At 32.2% G+C, this 25,239-nt stretch overlaps 1 protein-coding gene across 1 annotated transcript in view; it reads left to right on the forward strand.

Annotated features, from left to right (window-relative positions):
* The window catches only part of LRP1B (LDL receptor related protein 1B), a 303,637-nt gene that overhangs the window by 963 nt on the left and 277,435 nt on the right, over positions 1 to 25,239 (forward strand). The window contains exons 2-7 of the mRNA XM_033229413.1: positions 2,024 to 2,164; positions 3,245 to 3,432; positions 9,278 to 9,461; positions 12,105 to 12,190; positions 17,053 to 17,175; positions 19,265 to 19,446. Coding sequence (XP_033085304.1) covers positions 2,024 to 2,164; positions 3,245 to 3,432; positions 9,278 to 9,461; positions 12,105 to 12,190; positions 17,053 to 17,175; positions 19,265 to 19,446 — 904 coding nt within the window. The remainder of the gene's footprint in view (positions 1 to 2,023; positions 2,165 to 3,244; positions 3,433 to 9,277; positions 9,462 to 12,104; positions 12,191 to 17,052; positions 17,176 to 19,264; positions 19,447 to 25,239) is intronic.

Below are 25,239 nucleotides of genomic sequence, written 5' to 3' on the forward strand. Positions count from 1 at the left end.
GTTTACAAAGACTGTAAATTGAGATGGGTGAGGAATAGCAATTAGTCTTCTGTTAGGTAAGTGGAAGTTTAAAAAGTTGAAGTTAGATTTGAGAAAGGCTGAAATACAGTGTCAGAGAATTTGTATTTAATTATTTTGTCTCTCAGTGGCCATTACACATTTTGACACAAGAGAATGAAATGTTACAGTCACATTTTTGTTTTAGAACCATATTTTTTCACCAGAGTGGGAGAAATACTGCCATGGAACAAAGGAGTCATAGAGGGAAATAAACTAGTTAGGGGGTTATTGTGATAGTTCTGATGATAAATGTCATGGGTTTTGAACCAGGTTGAGAATGGTGGAGTGGAAGGTACAGAATGTGTCAGACTTCATTTACAGTAGGACATGGAGGATAAAAGGGAGTTTCCAGCTTGGATGACTTGGTGATTGCTGCTATTAATGAGTGTTGGGATACAAGAGGTGAAGGGTTAATTTTGTGGATAAGTGTGAGATGTAACAAAGACTTGATTGTGGACATTTTGAATATGAGGTGTTAATCAATCGCAGAAAGCTATAGAGTGAGTGTGTGATAATTTAATTCTAGATCAGACGTACAACGAGGACAAGTAATATTAACTTTCTATCCACCAGCCTAAAGGTGGCCTGAAAATAAAGACCGAATATTGAAGTTAGGGCTTCACTGGCAACATTTTAGAGTGGAACAGGAGAGGACTTCATACAGAAGGAAAATAAGGGAACAGCAAGATCAAAGTTGTAAAGAAGCCCAGGAAGGTAGACTGCGAATATTATTAAGTCAGGAAACTCTTTCTAAGATAGTGTGGTCAGAAACATAAAATGCTGCAAAAAGGTGAAGTAAATAGGAGGCCGAGATCCAGAATCTGATGCTTGGCACTTGGTGTTTGTTATCTCTAAGAGGAATTTCAGAAGGTAGAGGTCGCAGAAATGAAATGTTGATTGATTAGAGATGAACTGCAGGCAAGTAAGTGGAAGCAAGATTGGGCAATAAAGAGACGAGAAATGGGCTGGTAAGAGGTATATAGATAGATTTTTATTGTTATTAGACTGGACAAGACTTCAGTGCATTTATTAAATGAGAAGAAGGAGCTGGTGAAGGAGGAGAGAGAGGGAAGAAATGCTAGGGAAGCTGAGGCTATTTTGGAACTATCTAGTTTAACCATTCCAATAGGAAAACAATTTAAATTAGATATTCATTATTAAGTATATTTTCTGTTGGAATTGTGTTTATTTCTTAAACCATAAAAATCTTACCCCCTCCCACTTAAAACAGAGCATTTACCCAGATTTATCAAAAAGTTCTACTAGGAATAACTGTTTTTATTGTTGACAAACTTAGAAAAAATTCATTATAAAACAATATTGAAAATCAAATAAGTTGTACTTACAAGTAGACATAGATATGAACTTTTCACAAATGATTTTTTTCTATAATTTGAATAAAGTTTTTAATGACTCTAAGAATCAATATATAGGATAATTATAATAGTTTTTGTTCTTATTGTTCTAAAATTGACTATTAATTTTTTCTCATTTTAACAATGTTTTTACACATTGAGTGCTGCTGTCTAAACATAAACATGATACCAGAGCTTCTGAGAATTATCATTATAGCTCAGAATTATAGCTCATATGTTCTCGTATTATGCCTAACCAAGCTAATTCTAATAGCTTCGTTTTCATTTTTCATTCTAAGATATATCATTAAGATCTAGATGATAGGTGAAGAGAAATGGTATAGTCAAGGGTCACTTTCTTGTTTCTTCACCTTGAAATAGTAAGAATGTCTGTTTCCAACTTGAGTTTTTGAACCATAGTTCTACTTCCAAACCACAAACATCTCTTGCAACTATAGCCACTGTTACAGAAAGAAATGAGAAACATTTCTCATAGGAGACAAAGGTAATCCACATTAATCAGATGTAGTGTGCATTGAGGAGATGACATTTCAATTCGTATTGGTATTGGTTATATGAATTAGTCAAATTTTTTTCTCTGTCTCTAGGATACCGACAGTGTGGTACAGAAGAATTTAGTTGTGCTGATGGGCGGTGTCTTCTAAATACTCAATGGCAGTGTGATGGAGACTTTGACTGTCCTGACCATTCTGATGAAGCACCTTTAAATCCAAAGTGTAAAAGTGCAGGTACAGAAATAGATACAATACCAGGTTTATTCTAAAATGTTTTCAATGGAAAAATTGTGATTTTCTGTCTAGTATAGTATTCGATGAAAGAAAATGCAAATTATTAAGCATGTGAAGTATCTCGTGACACCATGCAGGGTACTAATAATTGACTATGTGGTAAACTAGTTTTAGAAAGTTAAGTCTCTGTCGGAAATATAAAGATTTGAGACAGTGGTACTGCTGAATTCACCATCCTGTCTTCTCCACTGCCAAAAATTCATTATATCTTAATATATTAGTTTATATGAGAATAATTTCACTGTATTGGCCTATTTGAAAATTCAAATGCAAAAAAGTTAAAATTTACTGAGAAGTGGCCTGTATTATTCATAATTAGGCAAAATGAAACAAATTGCATATCATTTGAGTATACATATATTAAAAACTTGGTCTGTTTATCACTTCTCTATTCCAAATACTAAATCATATATTATAGAATATATTCAATAACTTTTTTTTCTCATGGACTTTACATGATAATAGGCTTTCTTTTAGCATGTATGATGAGTATTGTTCAAGTCACCCGGCTATTTTCCATAGCTGTATTTGGAACACCTATTATTCACCACTGATGTCTCTTTTATACCCTGACTTCAAAATGTCAATGCTATATTTCTAGGAAGAAAAGAATTGAGGAATATCTACCTATTCTAGATTCTTAATTTTTAATGACATATAATTTCTCAGAGACCTATGGCTTGAGGGAATTTTCAAACCATCATTATGCTTTTGAACACATTCTTCACAAAATAGAGGAGGCAAAATAGTTCATTAATTTTACTATGGAGATTTATTTTGATAATTAATTTTCATGGTCAAGCTATATTTGCAATAAGTGTTGAACATGAAAGTGCAGTTTGCCCTTGGTTTTCTGAACTTTATGTATAAAATATTATACTGAATATGTAAAGCATTTTATATATACTTTATTATGATTTTTGACACACGTGTTTATCATATTTGTGAATGTTTTCAACAATTGCAGTATAAAACAATGGCATGCCCTTTATGTTCCATTTGTTTGTTTGTTTTTTCCAGAACAGTCATGCAACAGTTCATTTTTTATGTGCAAAAATGGCAGGTGCATTCCCAGTGGAGGTCTTTGCAACAATAAGGATGACTGTGGCGATGGTTCAGATGAGAGAAACTGCCATATAAATGAATGTTTGAGTAAGAAAGTCAGTGGATGTTCTCAAGACTGTCAAGACCTTCCAGTCAGTTATAAGGTAGGTACTCATTAAAAGTAGCAAAACATGTGATATGTTAGAATTTGAGGTCAAGAAAACTATTTAATCCAATGTAGATGAACAAGTTAAAAGCCATCATAATAATAAAACTAATTAAATGGAGAGTATCTATATAAAGATACCGTAATAGTAGTGTGACATGAAAGTTGTGAGAATATAGTTAAGGAGACAAAAATAAAATTAAAACATTTTTCAACGTATACAGAGCATAAAGGAAATAAATAAGCCAGGGATGACTAGTGGTCAGAGACAATATTGCTGTGTTAATAACTGTATAAATATGTATTTAACTCTTAAGTTTCCATTTCTTCCCTCATTCTCTCTCCAGTACATCTTCAAAGTGGAATGGGCTAATAATTTACCACAGCACTAGAGAATAGAATATTTTTTATACAAACAAGAAGGGAAAAAAATCTGAATTATTAGGACTTAGTGTAAATACACTAAAAATAAACCATATGTAATATCCGAATAGTTTTTTGTAAGTACCATTTCCCTGAAGACAGTGATTCACTGACAGAATCGATGGACAGAAATAACTTCTAAAATCATCTTAGCTTCAGCATGTTGGGATGGTGGACAAAACTAACACAATGTTGAAATGTAAAGTTGTGTATTAGGTTAAAATCAATTTTGTAAGTATGGGAAAACCTCATTAAGAGCAATTCCTTTGAAAATTAGTGTTTTTAACGGAGCAACAACTCTGTATGAATCTTCAGTAGGACATAACTACTATAAACAACAGAGGCAGCCTAATGAAAATTAGGACCATTACAGAGGTTAGATTTTATTCTGCCGAGTTCTGCCTGGGGGTACTGTGCACATGTATGAACATGGCATTTTATCAAGAGAAACCATGACAAATTGGAGTGTATCCAAATTTGTATATCCAGAAGCATTAGAGTCTGGAGCACGTCTTCAGAAGAAGTTTTGCTTAGAGCAAAGACAATTTACTAGCTGTATTCACATACTGTATATGAAGTAGTATAATAGGGAACATACTTAATCTGGGTTGCTAAAAAGATTGGAATTAAGAGTTGGAAAGCAGATTCTGTTCAATACAAGGAAGAAGTTTCTAATGTTGGAACACTTTTTATTGGAATGAACCACCTCACACATCACTAATGAAAGTGTTTCTGCAGTGGCTAAATGACCTTCTTTAAAGGATGGTAGAGAATTTGTGTATGGCAAAGGTGTTGGGCCATTGTTCCTGCCAGCTTTAGCATGCTATGACAAGTCAGTTCTATCTAATGGTAAATTCAACTAAACAACCAATTTGCAGTTTTTAAGTTCTGAATTTCTGATATTATTAACTTAGCTACATGGTTAGGTTGGTTAAGATTTTACTGTGTATAAACATAACCAAAGAACCACAACAATCAATTCCTCCCTGCAAAAATTAGAGATAAAAAATTGAAACACCAAGAAAGATATATATATATATATATTTAAAAAATTTTTTAGACCCAGTATTGTATTAAGAAGAAGTGGTTAAACTTGTAAACTTAGAACATGAACTCATTCACAAACAACATATTACAGTCAGAAAGAAACAAAGCAAATGAGCCAGTACATCTTTTAATGAGATGAGCATGCATCAAATAATTAATTTTGGCAGTAAATATTTTAAAGGCCAATGAAGCAGAAAAGAAATGTTATTGATGACTTGTGTACAATTAACATAGAAATCTTTCCTGAATACATCAGGGAATGTGGTTTAGAATTATTGCAGGTAACTAATTAAAATTTCAAGTCATAACATTATAAATAATTGTTTAGTTCTATCATATATACAGTTATGTACCATATAATGATGTTTTGGTCAACAATGTGCTGCTTATACACTGGTGGTCCTATAGAATTATAATACCATATTTTTACTATACCTTTTCTAAACATATGGTGCAATATGTTTAGATATATAAATACTTATCATTGTGTTACAATTGACTACAGCATTCAGTACAGTAACATGCTCTACAGGTTTGCAACCTAGGAACAATAGGTTCTACCATATATCCTAGGTGCATGATGGCCTATACCATATAGGTTTGTATAAATACACTCTATGATGTTCACACAATGACAAATCACCTAACAGAATATTTCTCAGAAAGTACCCCTGTCATTAACTGATGCATGGCTGTGTGTGTGTGTTGTGTGTGTGTGTGTGTTTGTGTGTGTGTATGTGTTCTATGTGATACATTTCAAAGTAGATTTATTTGTGTTTATTCCATGTGTATTTAATGTCTGTGATAACAAACTTCGTAATAAATTATAAAATGTATAGAATATCAATTACATATGTTGTGACATGACATCAAAAATAAGGTTTGATGTTATTTTAAATGCCTGTATTAGCACACAGCCATACCATATTTGGAAACTGCTTTTGGTAGAAGACGATATCATCCAGAAACACATGTTAAGCCATGCTTATTTTAAGTATCTTGAAAGATTCCTCACACATAAATACTTGTTTATCAATACTTTATAAATGCCAGTGTTTTCATTTTGTCTTCTCAAGAAACTATAGAATGAAGTGATAATTCAAGTTAAAATAGACACAAGTATTTAATACTTCACAAGGCATGTGCATGTTATCATACAGAATTGCTATGATGTTTTTAAGTATGTACACATGTAAAAGTTAGTTAATAATATAAAACATCTATTGATGGAAATATGACTTGTACAAACATTCAAGATGAGACCAGAATCATAAATAAAAGATTTAAGCAAAGGTTCAAACCAAATATTTTACATATTGTGTTTATATTTATGTATATGTATATTCATATACATGTATATATTATGCACACAAATATATGTCATATATATGACAATTTGTTGATAGCAAACTGAGTAAAAAGCTTTATGTACAACAAGATGCTTCTACTACATTGCAAAAATATATGAGCTGATAGATTTCTCTGTTTCAGAGAATGGGGAAAACTATCCAGCAACCTACTTCTCCTTGTAACATAAGCAGAACGTGACAAGAAATAATCCTCTAAATTCTGCAATGAAATGAAAATTGCTTACAAAAGCAAAATTTAGACCTTAGGGACTGTGGCCAATTTGCATGTTTGCAGTAAAACAAATACAATGTATCTAACTATTCAAAAGGGAGTAATAACATTTAACTGAAGCAAAAATCTTATTTTGATAGAAAGGATAATTTACCATGTAAAAATAAATGTACTTCTGGGAGGGAAAAAAGTTATGATGTATACAGTAGAAATAAAATAATCAATATTTGTCATGTTACTTGAAAAGCTGCAAAGAAATTTTCCTGAGAGAAATAGAAAAGGCTTAGTTATTTTTTCTGCTAGCTATATTTTCTTATAAAAATTAATCTAACTCTAGAAAATTCTAAATAATTTGGAATGGTGAGAAAAATTAAGATGAGACTGAATCATACAATTTTCACTTTCATAACAATTGTCTTTTTTAAGTGAAAGAGAACATTCTAATCTATTTTCTATAAAATATCTTTGAAAATGCAAAAGATTCTTATTTTCTTTCGTTCAACTTAGGAAAGTTAATCTAGTAGAATTGCCAACAGATGTCTTTTTATTGTTGGGACCAAAGATATTTTTATTAAAATAGGTTAACAGATTGAGAAATAAATTGTCTTTTTATAAATGTGATTTCAAACAAAAATTTTAAAAATTTACTGTAAATCTTAAACTTTTGTTTATGCAATTTTATATTATAGTAGAGTTAATCAATTTTGCCTTCAAGAAATTAATTTTCCGTTGTGTGTTCTTATCCAAGCCATCTATTTCATATAGCACTTCTATAAACCTGACATGAGGCATTCAAAGTGATTTTCCGAAACCCCATTAAAATGGTGTTACACTTTGTTCCATTTAATAATACTGTTTCAGAGGAGTTCAACACATTCTATAAAATTACCTTTCATTTGTCCTAAAGTGACTCTTGATTAAACATTGCTCTGTGTCTACTAATTGGATCTCTGGCTTCTTGACTACACAATCACTTGGTTTAATTTTTAGGCCTATCTGGGATTACTATCTTGTCAAATTTCTCATTTTCTTTTTTTGATTTAATATTTATTTTTAAAGAGTAAAAATATATAATATGAAATTCATCATTTTAACCATTTTTTTTTTTTTTTCTATGTGTAGAGTTAATGGCGTTAAGTATGCCATTTTCTTTGGCCATAGTTAAGTACCAATTCCTCCTGGTGGCAGGATGGATCTTCTCAAGGAAAGTAATATTGTCACTCAGTGAGATATAATGAAGGGAATTTGGGAAATCAAGCCGTGGCTTTTGCCTTCATTTTAACCCACTGGATTGCTAAGTGGGTTACAGAGATTTTAAAAGTCCACTATAATTTCTGAGCATTATTAGATAAATTGTTGGTGTCAATTGTTAAAGGTGAAAGTGCTAAGAGCTTAAAGGGTTTCATTTCTGGTAAACAGAATTGGGGAAAATATTGTTTTATCTTTTAATTAATTTCAGATGAAATTGATGTTACTTGGTTGCTTTCCTCCACAGTATTGAAAATATTTCTTGTACTTAAAAAATAATTCTGCTCATAAATTGTTTCCTGATTATTTATTAATGTGGACATATATCATTCTAATATCTTTATCAATAAATTCAAAATTCTGCCATCACTTTTATCTGAGAATAAATGATCAATCTTATCCAGATCATGAAATATTTACTGTGGAGAGCTCTTGAATACTAGTTACTTTTAACAACTCAGAAATCCTTCTTAACTCACCATCCTACTCAATACTTACAATTTCCTTTGTTCAAAGACCACTAATCAGTCTTAATGAAGGTTAGTATGACCATAATCGTCTGGCCAAGTATAGGTTCATTTTCTATAATAATAATTTTCACATGCTACTTGGCAGGGACTGAGAACAGAGCTGAAAGACAATGACCAATCAAAGTACCTCATCCTTTCTAGGAAGGCAAAAAATGCACATGGCATCATGTTTGTGCTCTAAGAGGTGACATACCAGTTAGTTGATATCATGTGTCATCAGAAGGACAAATAAAACATCATAGAGATGCTGAAGGAAAGATGGGATGATACAAATTGATTTAGTTATTGAGATAAAATATCTACATGAATATTACTATTTATTCAGACACCTACATATCTAGGTATGGAATCAAACAAGTCAATAAATGTTAACTGAGGATTACTCTGTATTAAAAATGTCAGTGTGTCCAAGATCTCCTACTGGCCTTGTCTAAACAACTCCATCTTCATGCTATTGTATTTCTCATCAATTAAAGATAATATTAGATTGGTGCAAAAGTAATTGTGATTTTTGCCATTAAAGGTAATTGCAAAAGCCACAGTTACTTTTGTACCAACCTAAAAATATCTACATTATAGATGTCTATACTGCTGAAATGAAATAACATATGTGACAATGTTAAAAATTTTCAAAACTCCATGTAAGGCTTAATTCTTGTAATTGCTAAAATATTCTAAAAAGACAATGTAATGCAACAGAAAAACAAAAAAATAAGTAGAAAGTTTCACAATTTTTTTTGGCTTTGCCAATCTCTAACCACATGGCCTTAGCAATGTCAATTAACTTTTACAATCTTGCCAACTTCAAAAGATCAAATGAAGATGTTTGAGAGAGTGCTTTCTAACTAACTACATAATATACATAATTCCCATCAAAGGTCAAATGCTGGGAGACAGAAAGACTTGCCTTTATCTATTTTCAAGTGCTTTTCTTGCCTACTGCTAAATAGATATCCAATAGTAAAAGACAGTGACAATGATATGAATTGATTATGCTCATCTTTCTTTTCCCAGTGCACATGCTGGCCTGGATTCCAACTGAAGGATGATGGCAAAACATGTGTAGACATTGATGAATGCTCTTCAGGCTTTCCCTGTAGCCAGCAATGCATCAATACATATGGGACTTACAAGTGCCTCTGTACAGATGGGTATGAAATACAACCTGATAACCCAAATGGCTGCAAATCACTCTCAGGTATCGAATTGAACTTGCCCACTGATCCAACCTCAGTTATCATATGGATTCTGAATTTTATAGCCATTCTTATTGAATTCACTCTTCCTTGATGTTTCTGAAAAATCAAAATTCTTCTCTGCTTCCGTTGATATGGGAATCTGTCACTCTGATTTTGTATGCTCTGTTTGTAATAACATTGCCTTATGGTCTTGTGAATTATTGAGTGTTTTCTAGATTTTGAGAGTGTTCACACGCACACACACATAAAAAAAAAAAAAAAAAAAAAAAAAAAAAAAAACTATCTCTAGCACTGCTTCCTGCTGAATCACATGTTCTTGGGGCAAGTTTGGCCAAAACTGTTAAAGAGACTATTGTGACATTATTATAATATTTTTCATTCTCTCCTCCACGACGCATACTCATACATATATGCTAGAGAGAACAACAGGTTAATAATAAGAAGCAACAATAGTAATAACAAATCGGCTATTTAGGACTATTTGAATTCTTCCAGTGATTCAGCAAATATTGTTAAACTTATCTTTATTCCAAGTAGTATATTTGATCCTGTAGATTATACATTTAATAAAGCATGGCCCATAACTTTAATCCTTTGGGAGATAAATCACAGACATTAAAATGATACAAAGCAATAATATAATGATGATTGTTAAATGGGCAAAAAGTGGTGACTAAGGGCATCTCTATTCTCTTTGTTTTTAAGTATAATGAATCAAATATTATTGCCAGTTTCTTATATAGGTGTTCGTCATTGGCAACATTTAAAACATTAGCTGTTTTCTCAACCACTTTAATAAGATAGCTATCAGAGATATTAATTTAAAAAATTTTTTTAACAGGTCAAACCTTTACACATTATGAAGAAAAAAGATTAACTCCTTTCAATTTTTCATGCCACCATCACGTATCCTTCCCTCAATCAATTTGAGGATGATTTGGAGCCCATTGCTTAATCTACCAATCTATTCGCTTTGGGCCATCTTAATGCTTGCTACATAATGCATTTAGTGACCTGGTACAAAAAGAAGAGATTAAATCTCAAAAACGACCAATGTTTCTGTTACTTTACACATTAATAAAGGATTATGTAGAGGAGATGAATAGTAATGATTAAAATATGGGTCTTGTTACATTATGTATCCACACCATAGTTGTTTCTCATTAGCAATTATACTTAGAAACTAATACAAATTTTAAATATAAAAATGTGTTCTTAAAGCATTTATGCTTGTTAAAGCATAAATCTTGCACTACAGAGATTTTAAAAAATGAAATATATTTAAGTTATAAATAACAGAATTGCCTAAGCAGTGAAGTCGAACATGACTGATTAATTTTATATTTATAATTGAGAAATCTATTGACAGAGTGGCAAGGCACCTTCAACTCAAGAGCCAATTCTGTTTTGAAAAGTAATCTGAGTCTCAGCCTGGCCTCAAAAAGAAGATGGGAAGGACTAATTTGGGATCCCATCAATGATGATAGAAGGGGGTATTTAACATGAGTGACATAGTATTTGCTGAAACATAATGTTATACCTTTGGTGTTACATATTAATTACAAAACTAAAGACAGAGAAGAATAATGACTTCAAACAATTTAAAAAGGACAGTAACTCTATAACAATAAATAATTTATAATAACATCCACTTTCAATTATATGGCAATTACTTTTTTAAGTTTTTTTTTTTTTTCTAAGTTCTAGCAACATTAAGTTTTTTCATTTGGCAAATAAGTTTATGAATGTGTCTTAAAAAAAGATGTTAAAATGCTTGAGCAAATTATTCATCAAATTAATCTAGGATTATAACAACTGATAATGTGGTCAAACTGACTTTAAATTATTCAGATATATATTTAAATAAACATAAAAGAAAATCTTTCTGAAATTTTCTTCTTCAAGAAATCATTTTGTGTCCAAATAAAATCTGAAGAGAAAACCAAACGCTAGTGGTTTAGAGGATCTCCCGTATACTGAGCATGGTCAGATCTTTATCATGCTCTTTCCTAGATTCTAAAGTAAATGAGATACGAAAAGACACTGGACAAGATGATAAGGAAGAAATAAAGACTATTAAAGCATTAAAAAAGTAAGACTCATGAAGAAAGGTAAAATTAATAAAGATTTTAGAACCTGGAGTTCAGAAGTTATTTAAGTGAAGCCCTCAGGCAGGTAAAAGTATATATACATGCAGTGATACTCTTGGTCTTCACTGAGATCATCCTGAGAGCATTAGCCACTTGATTATCAAGAAAAAAATTTCTGATCATAAGAATGTTTTAGCTGTACTGTAGGTTTCTAAGACAGGTGAAGATTATCTTTTTTCTGAAATTTATGCAGACGATCAGATTGTAATAGTAGGTATTTTCTCATTCCAAATAAATTATCTGAATGTCAAGAATACTGAGGGTGAGTAAGGTGTGCACTTAGAATTTTCTACATTTTCTGTACTGCCTGGGCGTGTGCTGCCTTTTCATTCTACTGTCAACTAGGTTGCTCAGTATGATTCTTTAAACCCTGAATCTACCAGACCAGCACTACATTTGACATTACATTGCTGCTAAACTAAACTGAAATTATGCAGAGGGGAAATACATAGATACTTAAAAGTCTAATGTGTTATTTGTGTTGGTGTTTAGATGAAGAACCTTTTTTAATTCTTGCTGATCATCATGAGATAAGGAAAATTAGCACTGATGGCTCCAACTACACACTTTTAAAACAGGTATGACACTCCCAAGATGACTCCGTAACATTTAACTTGTGTACTAGGTATATGTTAGAGCTGTAGAACTACCTCGCAAATAGAATTTGGGAAGCATATTTTTAGTTGTCAGGAGAAATATTTTCTTTGAAAATATTTGGTTTGTATCTGCTCTGCTCCAAATTTACCTTTGCCTCAAACTGTATAATAGTGGCAGAAATATGTGAAAGCACTGTCTAGAACAAGTGTGCCAAAATTAAGTTTTTTTCTCATTTTTCTAGTTTGTTTATGTCAGTTTTAAGTATAAATGAAGACCACCATTCCTGCAGTATGTTTTCAGCAACATAAAGATTTACTTACCTAAAAAATATTTTTCTTACTCACTGATAGATTCCTCCACTGTTTTTTATAATTGTTTTGTTCATTTTTCTTCAGGATTTAGTCTCAAGTGTAAATATCCACTAGCTGGTAGGATATTGACTCATCCCAAGGCACAGTTGAATTCTTTAGTCTTCCTCTATGTCACAGGTTAAAAGTAAACATTTCAGATGACAATCCAGATTTCTGACTACTCAGGAAAAAACAGAGAATTGTAGTAGTGCAGGGCTCATATTCCTGATTGGTCAAATTCCAAGCTGTGTAGCAGCTGCTACACTGATGGAGAGCCCTGTTCTCCAGTTCACCAGTGTTTTCAGACTTTCCATGTGCTTAAGACGTGCACACTTGCCTTATCCTGAATAGCCATGCGGTTTACACCCTTGCTCTGAGTATGGAGTGTGCCACCAACATCCACCATATCATACTGCTTCTTTCTTTAATTATAAATCTTACAAGTCTGAGTAAGATATGAAATATTGTTAGGTTGTTTATTAAAAATCTAATGCAAATTTAATCAAAATGTAAGAATGAACAACTATTTCTTTAAGACATAAATAATATAAGAGAAATATTTAAGGAGGAAATGTATACATAACTACTTCAAGATGGAAAGTTTTTTGCTGCCCAAATAGTTTCCTACTTTAACTAACTTAACTTATATACTTTTTCTGTATTTTTAAACTTTTTCTTGTGCTTTTAAATGTATGTCAAAGTTATAAAATATTAAAAGTTATCTTTCTTGGGATATGATTACACAGGCCCTAGAAACCTTTCTGTAAATTCAAAGTTAGATGCATCAGCCACGTATTTTCTGGTATGGTCTCTGGAACAAGGACATGTTTGTTTTTTTCACTAGGTGGTGTGTGTGTGTGTGTGTGTGTGGTGTGTATATATATATATATATACACATATATATATATATATACACATATATATATATATATAACATTCTGACCATTTAGACTCTACTATCTCAGTTTGAAGGAATAAAGTTCTCTCTTTAGAATATTTTTAAGCTCAGCTGAACCACAAGTTTAACTAATAAAGAACAATATTCGTTATCTTCATGACAGAGTTATAACAGAGATTTGGTCCTAGCTTCTTGCTTCATTTTCCAACCTTGTCGCTCAGGACATCTCTACCAGTATTCCTTTTGTTGTCTTTCATGGATAATGTGTTGTCAGAAATTGTTCTTAATGGAACAAAATGATTTTTTCCTCTATGCATCATTTAAGTCTATTTCACATAACAGAACCACTTTAATGCACCTTTAACATAGCTCTTTTCTCCTGGTGGTATCATTTTCGACTGTTGCCAGTCATTAGTACCTAAGTGGGGATGCGTTTCAGATACTTTCTCGGTGCAGTACATATGGGAATGAAGAAGCAGTGAGGATGATGAAGACGTTCATGAAGGATCTGAACACACCTGTGTCTTTGGAAAGCAATTGTTAATGGTGTCCACTGAGTAAGGAGATAGAGACCCAAAGAACCCATGGCAAGCCTTCTGCCCAGTTTTGCCTATGGGCTGCTGGGAATATGTCATTTCTTTCAGAGAACATAGTTTTACTCAGTTTCATCATAGTGTTATAGAAATTTTAAAGGAGTTCTAGGCAATAGGAACCATTATCTTTGTCCAGAGAGTCTGTCCACATACGCAAAATGAAATAGAACAGAGAAATAATTATCTCTGCACATTTTCTCACAACCAAAATAAATGAAAAGACAGTATCATTGTCTTAACTATTTGGAACTTTTATGTGCAACTGATTAGGAAGAATGATTTGTCGTAATATCACAAATTTTATTATCTTTGTTGTAGTCAGTAACAATCTCATAAAGTTTTATAGCATAAAATTATAACAAGTGGTGGGACTTTTTCTTGCCCTCTATATTCTACAACATAATTGTAGTAAGGTCAGCTATAACTTAAATTCATGTACTATATTTAGAAACTGTACTTTAATGACATACATTTTGGGAATGAAAATTAATCAAGTACCTTTCCAATATGTTATCCAATTCAATTTGAACGGTGTCTTTATTCCAGTAACATTGTATAGAGAAACAAAACACAATTTCCTAAATTAATCATCTCGAACCAAAGAGTACAAATCTTTAGCTACAGAAAGGAAAGAAGCAAATAGGATTCTGATGAAACCAATTTTCAGCTCTGAAACTACTGGGATGACTAGTTTTTAGACATTATTTTGACCATGCACCTGGCTGTTTTAATGTTTCTTGCATATGATTCTGCAAAGAGACCATTGCACTGTTTTCTGTGGGGATTAAAAGTAAAGCTGTAGAAAAATGACCAGCTTGGCTAGATAGATATGTTGGAATTTAGAGCTTCAATTTTCTGCATTTGCAGCTCTAATTTATTATAGTTGACTTGCTAAATTTGGAATTGGATTTTTATTATCTAAATTGATTATTGTAAAGAAGGAATAGGATAATTCTTCCATGACTGAGGATTGTGGGTAAATCTCTGCTCAAGTTAGAGACGTGTTTTTCTCTACTTTTTCCCTGTAAAACTCTCTAATTTAGCCACCTGAATTAACAAGGCATCACAGAATCCTAACTTATTTACATTATTGCTCTGGAGAGAAAAGCAGTTGAACAGAAAGGATATTGTAAACTACTATTGGAATGAACTTATTAAGCCCTCTACAAACTTGCCTGGAACACATTCAATTTATATTTTAGAACTTTGACTTATTTTGCATAGGCAGCTTCCTACATATCTATGGTTATGTGCATTTAGTTAAGGAGTTCTCCAGTTTTTAGGATGTGAGTGGATATTTAATGAATCTTTTGAATCTGTGACTGAATATCAGTTACCCGTTTTTAGCACTTATAGTCGTTATTCATGATTTATAGTGTTGTCAGTAGGAAAGATACTTGCATTTATTCATCTTGGCTTAGTAAAGAATTTGCACTGAGCTATATTGTTACCTTGTGTCTCTTGTTTATGACATATGGCATGAGATTTTGTGGGGTTAGGTTACTACAGGTTGTCTTTATAATCTGGACCTCAAGAAAATGAGATTGCTCATTTTAACACTATTATTATTAAAATTTAGCCCCGCTGTGAGAAGGGAAAATAAGCAGTATTTGCCAGAATCTCCTCTTATTTGCTGCTATACATAGGACACCCTTAGTTTTGAATGCCCTTGGAAAAGTATGTCTGAAGAGTAATTATTAGCCTTGGCTTGACTCTTATAGAGAACTATTTAAATCTAAGTCAGTTTTATTATTATCATCAGATTCTGAATTTTCAGAGTAGATGTTGAAACGCAACTCAGACCTGAGAATTACTTTCTTCCTTCTCCCTCCTCCCCGCAACCAAACTAAAACAAATTAAAAAAGCCTGCCTCTCTGAAGATGCTTGTCTCTACCCATACATAGGACTACAACTACTCATACATTTCCCTCTAAAACAATCTGAGACATAGCATCAACTTTATGGTGAATATTGATGTAAGCTAGCTCTCCATAAATATAAAAACTTGGCAGAGATCCCTTGAGGCTTTGCCAAATGTCTATAACATTATTTTCTAATCAATAGAATTTATGTATCAATAAATTACTCAGTCCTTAAGGGAGTAAAGATATAATCTTTACCAGAAAGTCAGAATTAAACCAATTCCTAGGCAATTGTTTGAATAATTCTGCAACTAAAAGATTCCTAGATCCTGGATGTACAGTCCTCAAATCAAATAAAATGTGGGAACTGTCAAACCAAAAAGCTGTAGCATCCAGAAACCCATCAATTGAATTTGTGTTCTGTTTTGCTACCTGCTAAAAAATGCATAACCATGAGTCTGAAGGGAGGCATTTCCACACATTTCCACCATGTGGAATAAAAACATGTTGATTACCTAGTTCCTCCTTGGTCAAATACTCACCCAAGGTTGTAACTTTTAAATTCTAATATCACACTGTATTGCCAAGGGGCCATCTGAAGCATGAAGAAAGGCAGCTCTTTTATACTGTTGTTGGGACAAGAGCTTTGGGGGAAAGTAAAATTTCTATACCTTCTTTTCTGACTCATCAGATGGCTGTCTAGGGCTCATCTTAATCAGATGATCTACCTTTTCAATTTAGATGTGTACTTTTTTCAGGCTCCTCCACAGAACAGATTATTATGACATCAAGTTTATATTTCATATAAACCTAAAGTAGAAATTTTAAACTTTATCTCCTTAAAAGAAGTTATTTTTATTTTCACATTACTGCTATTTATTTAAACCACTATAAATATTTTGAAATTTTGTAGCCCGTGTGGAAAATATTTTCAAGTTAATATTGTAGTTTATAAATGTATAATGTGAGGAAAATGTGAATATATGATACTTTTAATGAGAATTGGTAGCAAACACTGTTTATTATAATAAATAGAACTATTTAGGTTCAAAGGGAGACAATGATTCCTGTAAACCCTTAAAACATTTTATAATTATTTCTATGAACTATGATTGACAACATAGTCTTTCTTATTTTTAGGGATTAAACAATGTTATTGCTATAGATTTTGATTACAGAGAAGAATTCATCTATTGGATTGATTCTAGCCGACCCAATGGCAGTCGCATAAATAGAATGTGTTTAAATGGAAGTGACATTAAGGTAACTAGACATTACAATGATGGGATTGTTGAATATTATATCAGTATGATTGAATTGTATAGAAACTGTTATTTTATGACTGTGACCTTACTCATAGAATACATTAGGGTAGTTTCAATTTCACATTTCTACAGTGTGATTAATACTTTAAATATGAAATATGAGACCTTTTATTCTTATGTTTCATTATAAGACTATTACTTGTAATAACATAAACATCAAATTGAGTAAATAAAATCTGGAACCTTATTCACAGCCCTAGGAAATGGGATAGGTGTTTTCAGCTTGAAGGATTAGTGCCTGTCATTCAATTGTATTGATTTAAATAAAATAGAAGAAAGTTGAGTAAAAAATTTGTAATTGAAAAAGTTACACGTTAGAGTGTGGATTGAAATTACGATACTGTTAAAATTAATCAATTACAGATGTAAATAATTGAATGCATTTGTGTAAAATTATGAACATTCTGATTTGAGAGGATGACATTGATGTTACAGTTCTGTCATGTGTATGATGTCATATTCTAGATATGAGCAACTTGGTACCATCTTATGTTATTCTGAGTTTTAAAATCAAATTATTAATACTGTATATATTCATTAAAATATTTTATAAAGAAGTTTCAAATTAAAGTGAACAAAACCCATCAATTACTTTAACTTTTTTATAACCATCTATAATATCATATATAATTTCATTTTTGGTGAAAGCAATCCATTTTGAAAATATTAATGAGATCTTAAAGTGTGCATGTACAATGATGAAACAAATAGTAAGCTGGGTTCAAGTGATTTAAAGTAGCTGTATTTAATAATGATTTATATAATAAAAAACCAGTATATAATAGTGATAGGCAGATTGATTCGAGCCAACCCAATGGTTAAATAGAACAGATAAACAGATGAGTTTTTTTGTCAATTTATTTTTCAATAAATTTAAAAATTGTGGAAGTCACATTACTCAAACTTTATCATATATTTTATTACAATGCATTTAAACATTTTAATTTACCTTTATATTTTTTGAAAATACTTTACTATTTTTGAAAGCATATTCTCTACTGCCTGGCCACTACTATTCCATTACTACTTTAAATCATGTATTTATATAAGGTTATGTAAAGATAAAATACATCTTTATTCCCTTAAATTTATTAATTCACTGATTTTCATTTAAATAGCCATGCCAATTTTCCAAATTTGAAATGTGGTGGGTAAAAGAAAAATAGATGTCCTGCATTTCATTATAGGAGACTGATACTATTTATTGTTACAAATGTGCATATTACCACTTTCATTTGTATCTTTATTATCGATGGCATTAGGGAAAAAGATAAATTTAAAATTGTATTGGCATTTTATTGTCTTTAACTATGTAACTGTTGGCTTCTATGTAGTTTCAAGTTTCAATTGTTTATTTGACATATTTCTAAAAATACTGGGAATTTAGAAATGTCAGCCATATAGATCAAAAGTTATTGATCATTTTATATATATTATATTTATACATGCAAAGACTGTATTTCATATTGTGTTTGGTATATTCATGGATTAAAGTTGATAACAGCAGCTGAATGTGTACATTGTTACCTCCCTTTGGCTAGGTTCAAATAGTGCATATTCTCTTTGGTGTTTTCTTCTCTCCTTGTAGCCATCTAAATAGGGCAAAAGCAGCAGGGAGAGTGATGAATGCTACTGCTGTCTCTCCCAAACTGATTAAAGAAAAATAATGTCTCTAAGTGTGTGTGTGTGTGTGTTTGTGTGTGTGTGTGTGTGAGAATTTTATTCTAAATTTTAAGAGGATGAATAAACTTTAACAAAAATGTGAACAACAAATGTGCAACTCTCCAACAACTTTTTAAAATTATGTTGTTTAAACCTATATGTAATTTGTAGGGACCTAATTACACATTAGGTAATTTCTCACAAATAAGTAAGTAATTGCATTGCGGTCAATGGTTCTCTTCTTATCTAAGTTCCATTCCTTATGTTTAAATGGAATCCTGTATCTCTGTAAAAATCAAGAAGCAATTGCTCACTTCTTATTCTAGGGATTTACGCTGTTAACTTTTTAAATTCTTGTTTTGTAGGTAGTTCATAACACAGCGGTCCCCAATGCACTTGCTGTCGATTGGATTGGAAAAAACCTCTATTGGTCCGACACAGAAAAAAGGATCATTGAAGTATCCAAACTCAATGGCTTGTACCCTACTATACTCGTTAGCAAAAGGCTGAAGTTTCCCAGAGACTTGTCTTTAGATCCTCGAGCTGGGTTTGTAACAACTGTTAAAAATCTTAAAGATTAAGACTGTGGATTACATTCATAGTGGTAAATAAATCTAGTTCTGTAGGTCATTAACATGGAAATCCAACGTAACGTTTAAGTGTGTAGAAATTCTTACTCAGAAAAAACAAACAAACAAAAAAACAAACAAACAAAAAAAAACACTGATGTGAGTATCACAATGAAAGGAATAAAATTAAGATGATTGAATTTTACAGAAACTATTTTTTTAAATATTTCAACATGACTATTTTCCAATGAGTTGATAAATCCATGGTAGGAATGAATAAAACATACAGATTTCACTGATTTAATGCCTTTAAATCTTGAAGGAAAGGGAGGCTAAGAACAAATTCTTAGGTGATGTTTTGCAGCGGTTGGGGTAGTCACAAATATGGACAACGTAATCCCTGCGCCACTTTATACCAGGAGACATAAGCAGTATTCGTGGATAATAAATGACGGTGCATTATCATGTGCCTTCAAGATGAAAAGCTGAATGGGACTATGGGGAAGAGTTTGTGGTGGATCTGTTTCATTTGCATTTCATTGCGAGAATGGGGAGAAGTCATAGTAAGGACCAAGGACAGCAGGCTGGAAATTTCAGATGAGGGATTGAACACATCTGAAGGTGTCAAAGCTGTCTGGTGTATGTTGCTAAAGTTCTGTAGATTATGACCATTATAATTCACTTTAAATTATGTTGTTTTGGTCAGTAGAGTATACAAAACTTTTCAACTTTTTGCAGTGTAATTTACAGTGATTACATGCTCCAAAATCATCTTTGGAGAAGTTCAACCTACTCAACATACTTAGTAAAATAACAAATTTAAAGAACGGTTGATGTTTTGAAATAGGACATGTTCACAGTAGCAAGTGTTAGGATAACTTTGGTACTCCAAATTTTCTGCAATTTAAATTAATTTTATTCACATATTTCACCAAACCATAGCTTTTATCATACCATATGCAACAATTAGATTTTGCTTCTGGTTAATGTATGTCTGTTAATTTTTTTGGTCCCTCATATTTATAATTGTCAAAGTTATGTCATAGTATATTTTATAAGTTAATTGTTTACATTAATGTAGGTAAAAATAGTACCTAATAGGAGAAGCTTTGTACTGTGCATATATTTTTGTTTTCAAGGTAATGTGCTCATTTTAACTTTTCACTATATAATTATGTAATCATTTTGTTACCTTTTTGAATATTTTCTTTACCATAGCAACAGAAGTTTCAGAGTGTCAATTTTAATTTAAACAGAATCACTAGAAAGTCTCTTTATATGTATGTTTTAAGAAATAATGGGCTGATGTACTAAATTTGGCTATCATCTATTCATTCTTAATTATGTGAATATTTCAATTTCTTGGATATTTTATAAGAAAATATTTATTTTTTATTTTTGATAGCTGGGTGTGAGGGTTCATGCCTGTAATTCCAGCACTTTGGGCAGCCAAGGCGGATGAATCACTTGAGGTCAGGTGTTCAAGACCAGTCTGGCCAGCATGGCAAAACCCTGTCTCTACTAAAAATACAAAAATTAGCCAAGCGTGGTGGCACGCACCTGTAATCCCGCCTACTTGGGAGACTGAGGCATGAGAATTGCTTGAGCCCAGGAGGCAGAGGTTGCAGTGAGCAGAGATCACGCTACTGCATTCCAGCCTGGGTGACAGAGCGAGATTGTGTCTCAAAAACAAACAAACAAGCAATATATATATATATTTGAGTCTCTGAACAATTGTTTTTTTTCTTCAAAATCAATATGACTGGCTTAGCTTCTCATTTCATGCTATTCAAGATGCTTCATTTTCTAATGAAAGAAATATTACCTGTTTGATGATAGCAGTCTGTGGTCTTTTCTATTTATGAAGCAAAAACTGTGTCCTATTCTAGTGAATGCAGCTGAATCTATTAACAGCTTTAAATTGTATTTCTCCCAGGTTATAGTTATTAGCCCATAAACTGAAAGCAGCCTTAAGTTATCATCAACATAAACCCATCCATTAAAAGTGTCAATTAAAATAGCACAGTACAAAATTATTATAGATGTTATAGAAGACTCCATTGATTTTATTTTTGGATAATATTTGGATTTTGATATAGATATCAAAGAAAAGGGTAAAAATTGTATCTCTTTATGAAACAATTAAAAACAACTATTTTAATGGATAAAATGTAATGGCACCTTTTTGTTCATGCTGTTTTCCTAGTTCCCCTGAGTGAGAAAATCAGGCAACTTGGATTTTAGCATTGATGAGATGAGCTCTAGGGTGAAAATGCCGTAGCTGTATAAAATATTATGCAATCTTGCTTCAAAAATGAAAGCTTAAATTTAAGATTAATAGAAATGCAATTGAACCTTCCTATATCAGATTGCCATTGTGACTTGCATATGTTTTGATTATATCAAAACTACTGACTCCTGTTTCCTTGAGAAGTATTATGATTTCTGTCCTGATATTTAGTGAGGAAAAGGAGAGAATTTGTTTAAGGGAGAAGGAAGATCATTAGGTTGTCCTGTGTATTACAGCAACGATACTTTTAGAAGATGTCTTGGGGGTCCTTTCTGTATTTAAATAATAGTATGTCAATTATTACAATATCACTTTAGATATGGTATTTAGTAGGAACATAAAGAAGATACAAGTAGACAGAAAATCTTAGCTGTTATGTTTAAATTCAATTGAAATCCTAATTTTTCTTATAATTTTATCTTAAGCTTCCTGTTATTTTGTGTAGTGTGGGAATGAGTATTCTAATTTATTATTAATTTAGGGTAATTGAAATACCTTACATTCAATATTGAAGAAAATTACCCATATGTAGGATATGTGTAAGCATTTTAAAACAGAACAGAGAATATAAATATGTTAAAACTCTGCTGCACATTTTATCTTTTTGTATAATCAGTGTCACTTTAGTTAATCATAACAAAGACCATTATGATAAACATTAAAGTGAATGTATGATATGCCTAATTAACAGCAAACATTACATATACTCATTCATTTATTCAACTCGTATTTCCTGAACATTTAGTATATATCTGACACAGTTGGTAGGAGTGAGAATAAAGATAAAAGGCACGGTCCCTTGTCTTCAAGTATGTTACAGTCTAAAATAAAGGGCATGGTCCCCTGTCTTCAAGTATGTTTCAGTCTAGTATGTAGGTAGTTGCTTAAATAATCACAATACCATACAATAACTTTTAAGGTAGAGAAAATGGGAAGTGTTTCTCTCTCAGCGGGGTTCAGAGAAAGCTTCCTGAACAAGAATGGTAGAGTAAGAACTAGCTGAGTGATGTGGTGCTCTACAGGGCAAGAGATATTGTTGGCAAAAAGAACAGTCTCTCTGGGAAAAAACAGACACACAGAAGAGCATGGTACATCCAACAAATTACAAAGAACTTACACAGTTGGAGCAAATTAAACATATGTAATTATGGAACCAGTTCACTTTACAGAGTAAAGGAAAGCTAGGAATAAGTCAGAACATAACACACAATGACAACAAATAACAAACATTACAAGGCTTCTGTCTTGGGCAAATAGGTAAATAGAGGAGTTGTCCCCAGAATATGGGAATAAAGAAAAAGAGAAAAATACAAGAAAGGGAAACGATCAGTTTGTAGATCTATTGGGATTGGAAGTTCCCCAATAATAATAACAATAATAATAATAATAATGGCTACCATTTCTATAGCATTTTTTGAATTAGAAAGCTCTCAGTTTATCACTTCAGATGCATGTACTGTTTATCCAGAGTCTCTGAGAAACATAGAATTATTTGTATTACTTTCTGTATAGTTTAGATAGGCACATTTAACCACGAACTGGCTAAGTGACTTTCTCAGAATCATTTAGGTAATAAAATATTACACTGAGGATTTAATTCAGTTTTCAGACTTTCGTCCTAGACTTTTCCTATTACATCATGTCAGAGTGTCTAGTAACAAAATAACTGTGGATCATAAACATGTGCAAAAGCTATCCGAAAGAGGGATAAAGGAAAAAAAGAACTCCAAATCCTGTAGTTTCTTCCATTTTAACAATAATCCTTTTTAAAATATTTAAAATTAGAACAGGTGAGGGCTGGGCACAGTGGCTCATGCCTGTAATCTCTGCACTTTGGCAAGCCAAGACGGGCAGATCACATGAGATCACGAGTTGGAAACCAGCCTGGCCAACATAGTGAAACCCCCTCTCTACTAATAATACAAAAATTAACTGGGCCTGGTGATGACACAGGCCTGTAATCCAAGCTACCTGGGAGGCTGAGGCAGACAAATCACTTGAACCCAGGAGGTGGAGGTTGCAGTGAGCCCAGATTGTGCCACTGTACTCCAGCCTACATGACAGAGTGAGACTTTGTCTCAAAATAAAGTAAAATTAGTATAGGTGATAAAAGTTTTTTGGAAAGTGAAAAAAGCCACCTAAATCATTACCAGCATGCCTTATTTTAAAAGGCACACTTTCATTTATTTTCTTTTACTAAAATTCTGACAATAGTCTGTTAGAGGCCAGGCACAGTGGTTCACGCCTGTAATCTCAGGACTTTGTGATGCCAAGGTGGGTGTGGATCACCTGAGGTTGGGAGTTAGGAACCAGCCTGGCCAACATGGTGAAACCCTGTTTCTACTAAAAATACAAAAGTGAGTCGGGCGTGGTGGCACGGGCCTGTAATCCCAGCTACTCAGGAGGCTGAGGCAGGAGAATTGCTTGAACCGGGGAGGTGGAGGTTGCAGTGAGCTGAGAGCAAACCACTTTACTCTAGCCTGGGCAACAGAGTGAGACTCTGTCTCAAAAAAAAAAAAAAAAAAAAAAAAAAAAAAAAAAATCTGTTAGGAAATCCACAAGGAAATACTAGGTCCCATTTTGAATTTGAAATATATGTTAATGAAAATATGTGAAAGACACTCAGTATTTGGATCCATTATTGCCAATATGGATAATGACAATGCAAATAAATTTAGAAAGACACATTTTACCCTCTGTATCTTGATCTTTTAGAATGTCCTTCAGCTTTTTCTATAGTTGGAATAACTACAAAGTTTTCCAAGACCAGCAGAAATATTACTTCCTCTCTAAAACATTTTCTAATTGTGCCTAAGTGATCACCACATATTGAACATTTAACATTATATGACTGTTTTTAGTTGAAATGTCTTTCTCTACATCTAGAACGTAACTTCCTTTAGCACAAAGGTCATGTCTTAATCATTTTTTATATTTAACACGGAGACTGTTAAATTCACTGTTGAAGAAGAATAATCAATGAGTAACTAGATGTACACAGAGAATGAGGTTATAGCTACAGAGACCGTGCCTGCACCTATGCACAAACCAATACATTGGTATGTTAATAACCTGCATGTTTCGAAGAGAAGAGTCATGAGGGAACTTTTGTTGTGATGGAATGAAAGGCAGACCAAGATTAAAATTCAGCTTCTGATTTCTGTGGAGAAATACAGAAATATTTCATTAAACTATATATTCACATAAGAAAAACTGTTTTTAACTAAGTTTTTAAATCTGTCCAAACAGCTCATTTCAGTATTCTCATATTCAGGTAAAAACACACAGGGAAATAATATAAATGATTAATTTCATAATTCAAAGTGAGAAATATTGCAGTTGGAAGGAAAAAACTTCTTCAAATTTAATACTTGAATTCAGAAAAAAAATAGTAAAACCTGAGAAAGACTTCTATTTAATCAATTTTATAGAAATGCAATGTATAATATTCAACTATAAAAGACATTCTCAAAAATCGCAG

Source organism: Trachypithecus francoisi, unplaced genomic scaffold (assembly GCF_009764315.1).
Source record: "Trachypithecus francoisi isolate TF-2019V2 unplaced genomic scaffold, Tfra_2.0 Lachesis_group13, whole genome shotgun sequence".
NCBI classification, from domain to species: domain Eukaryota; kingdom Metazoa; phylum Chordata; class Mammalia; order Primates; family Cercopithecidae; genus Trachypithecus; species Trachypithecus francoisi.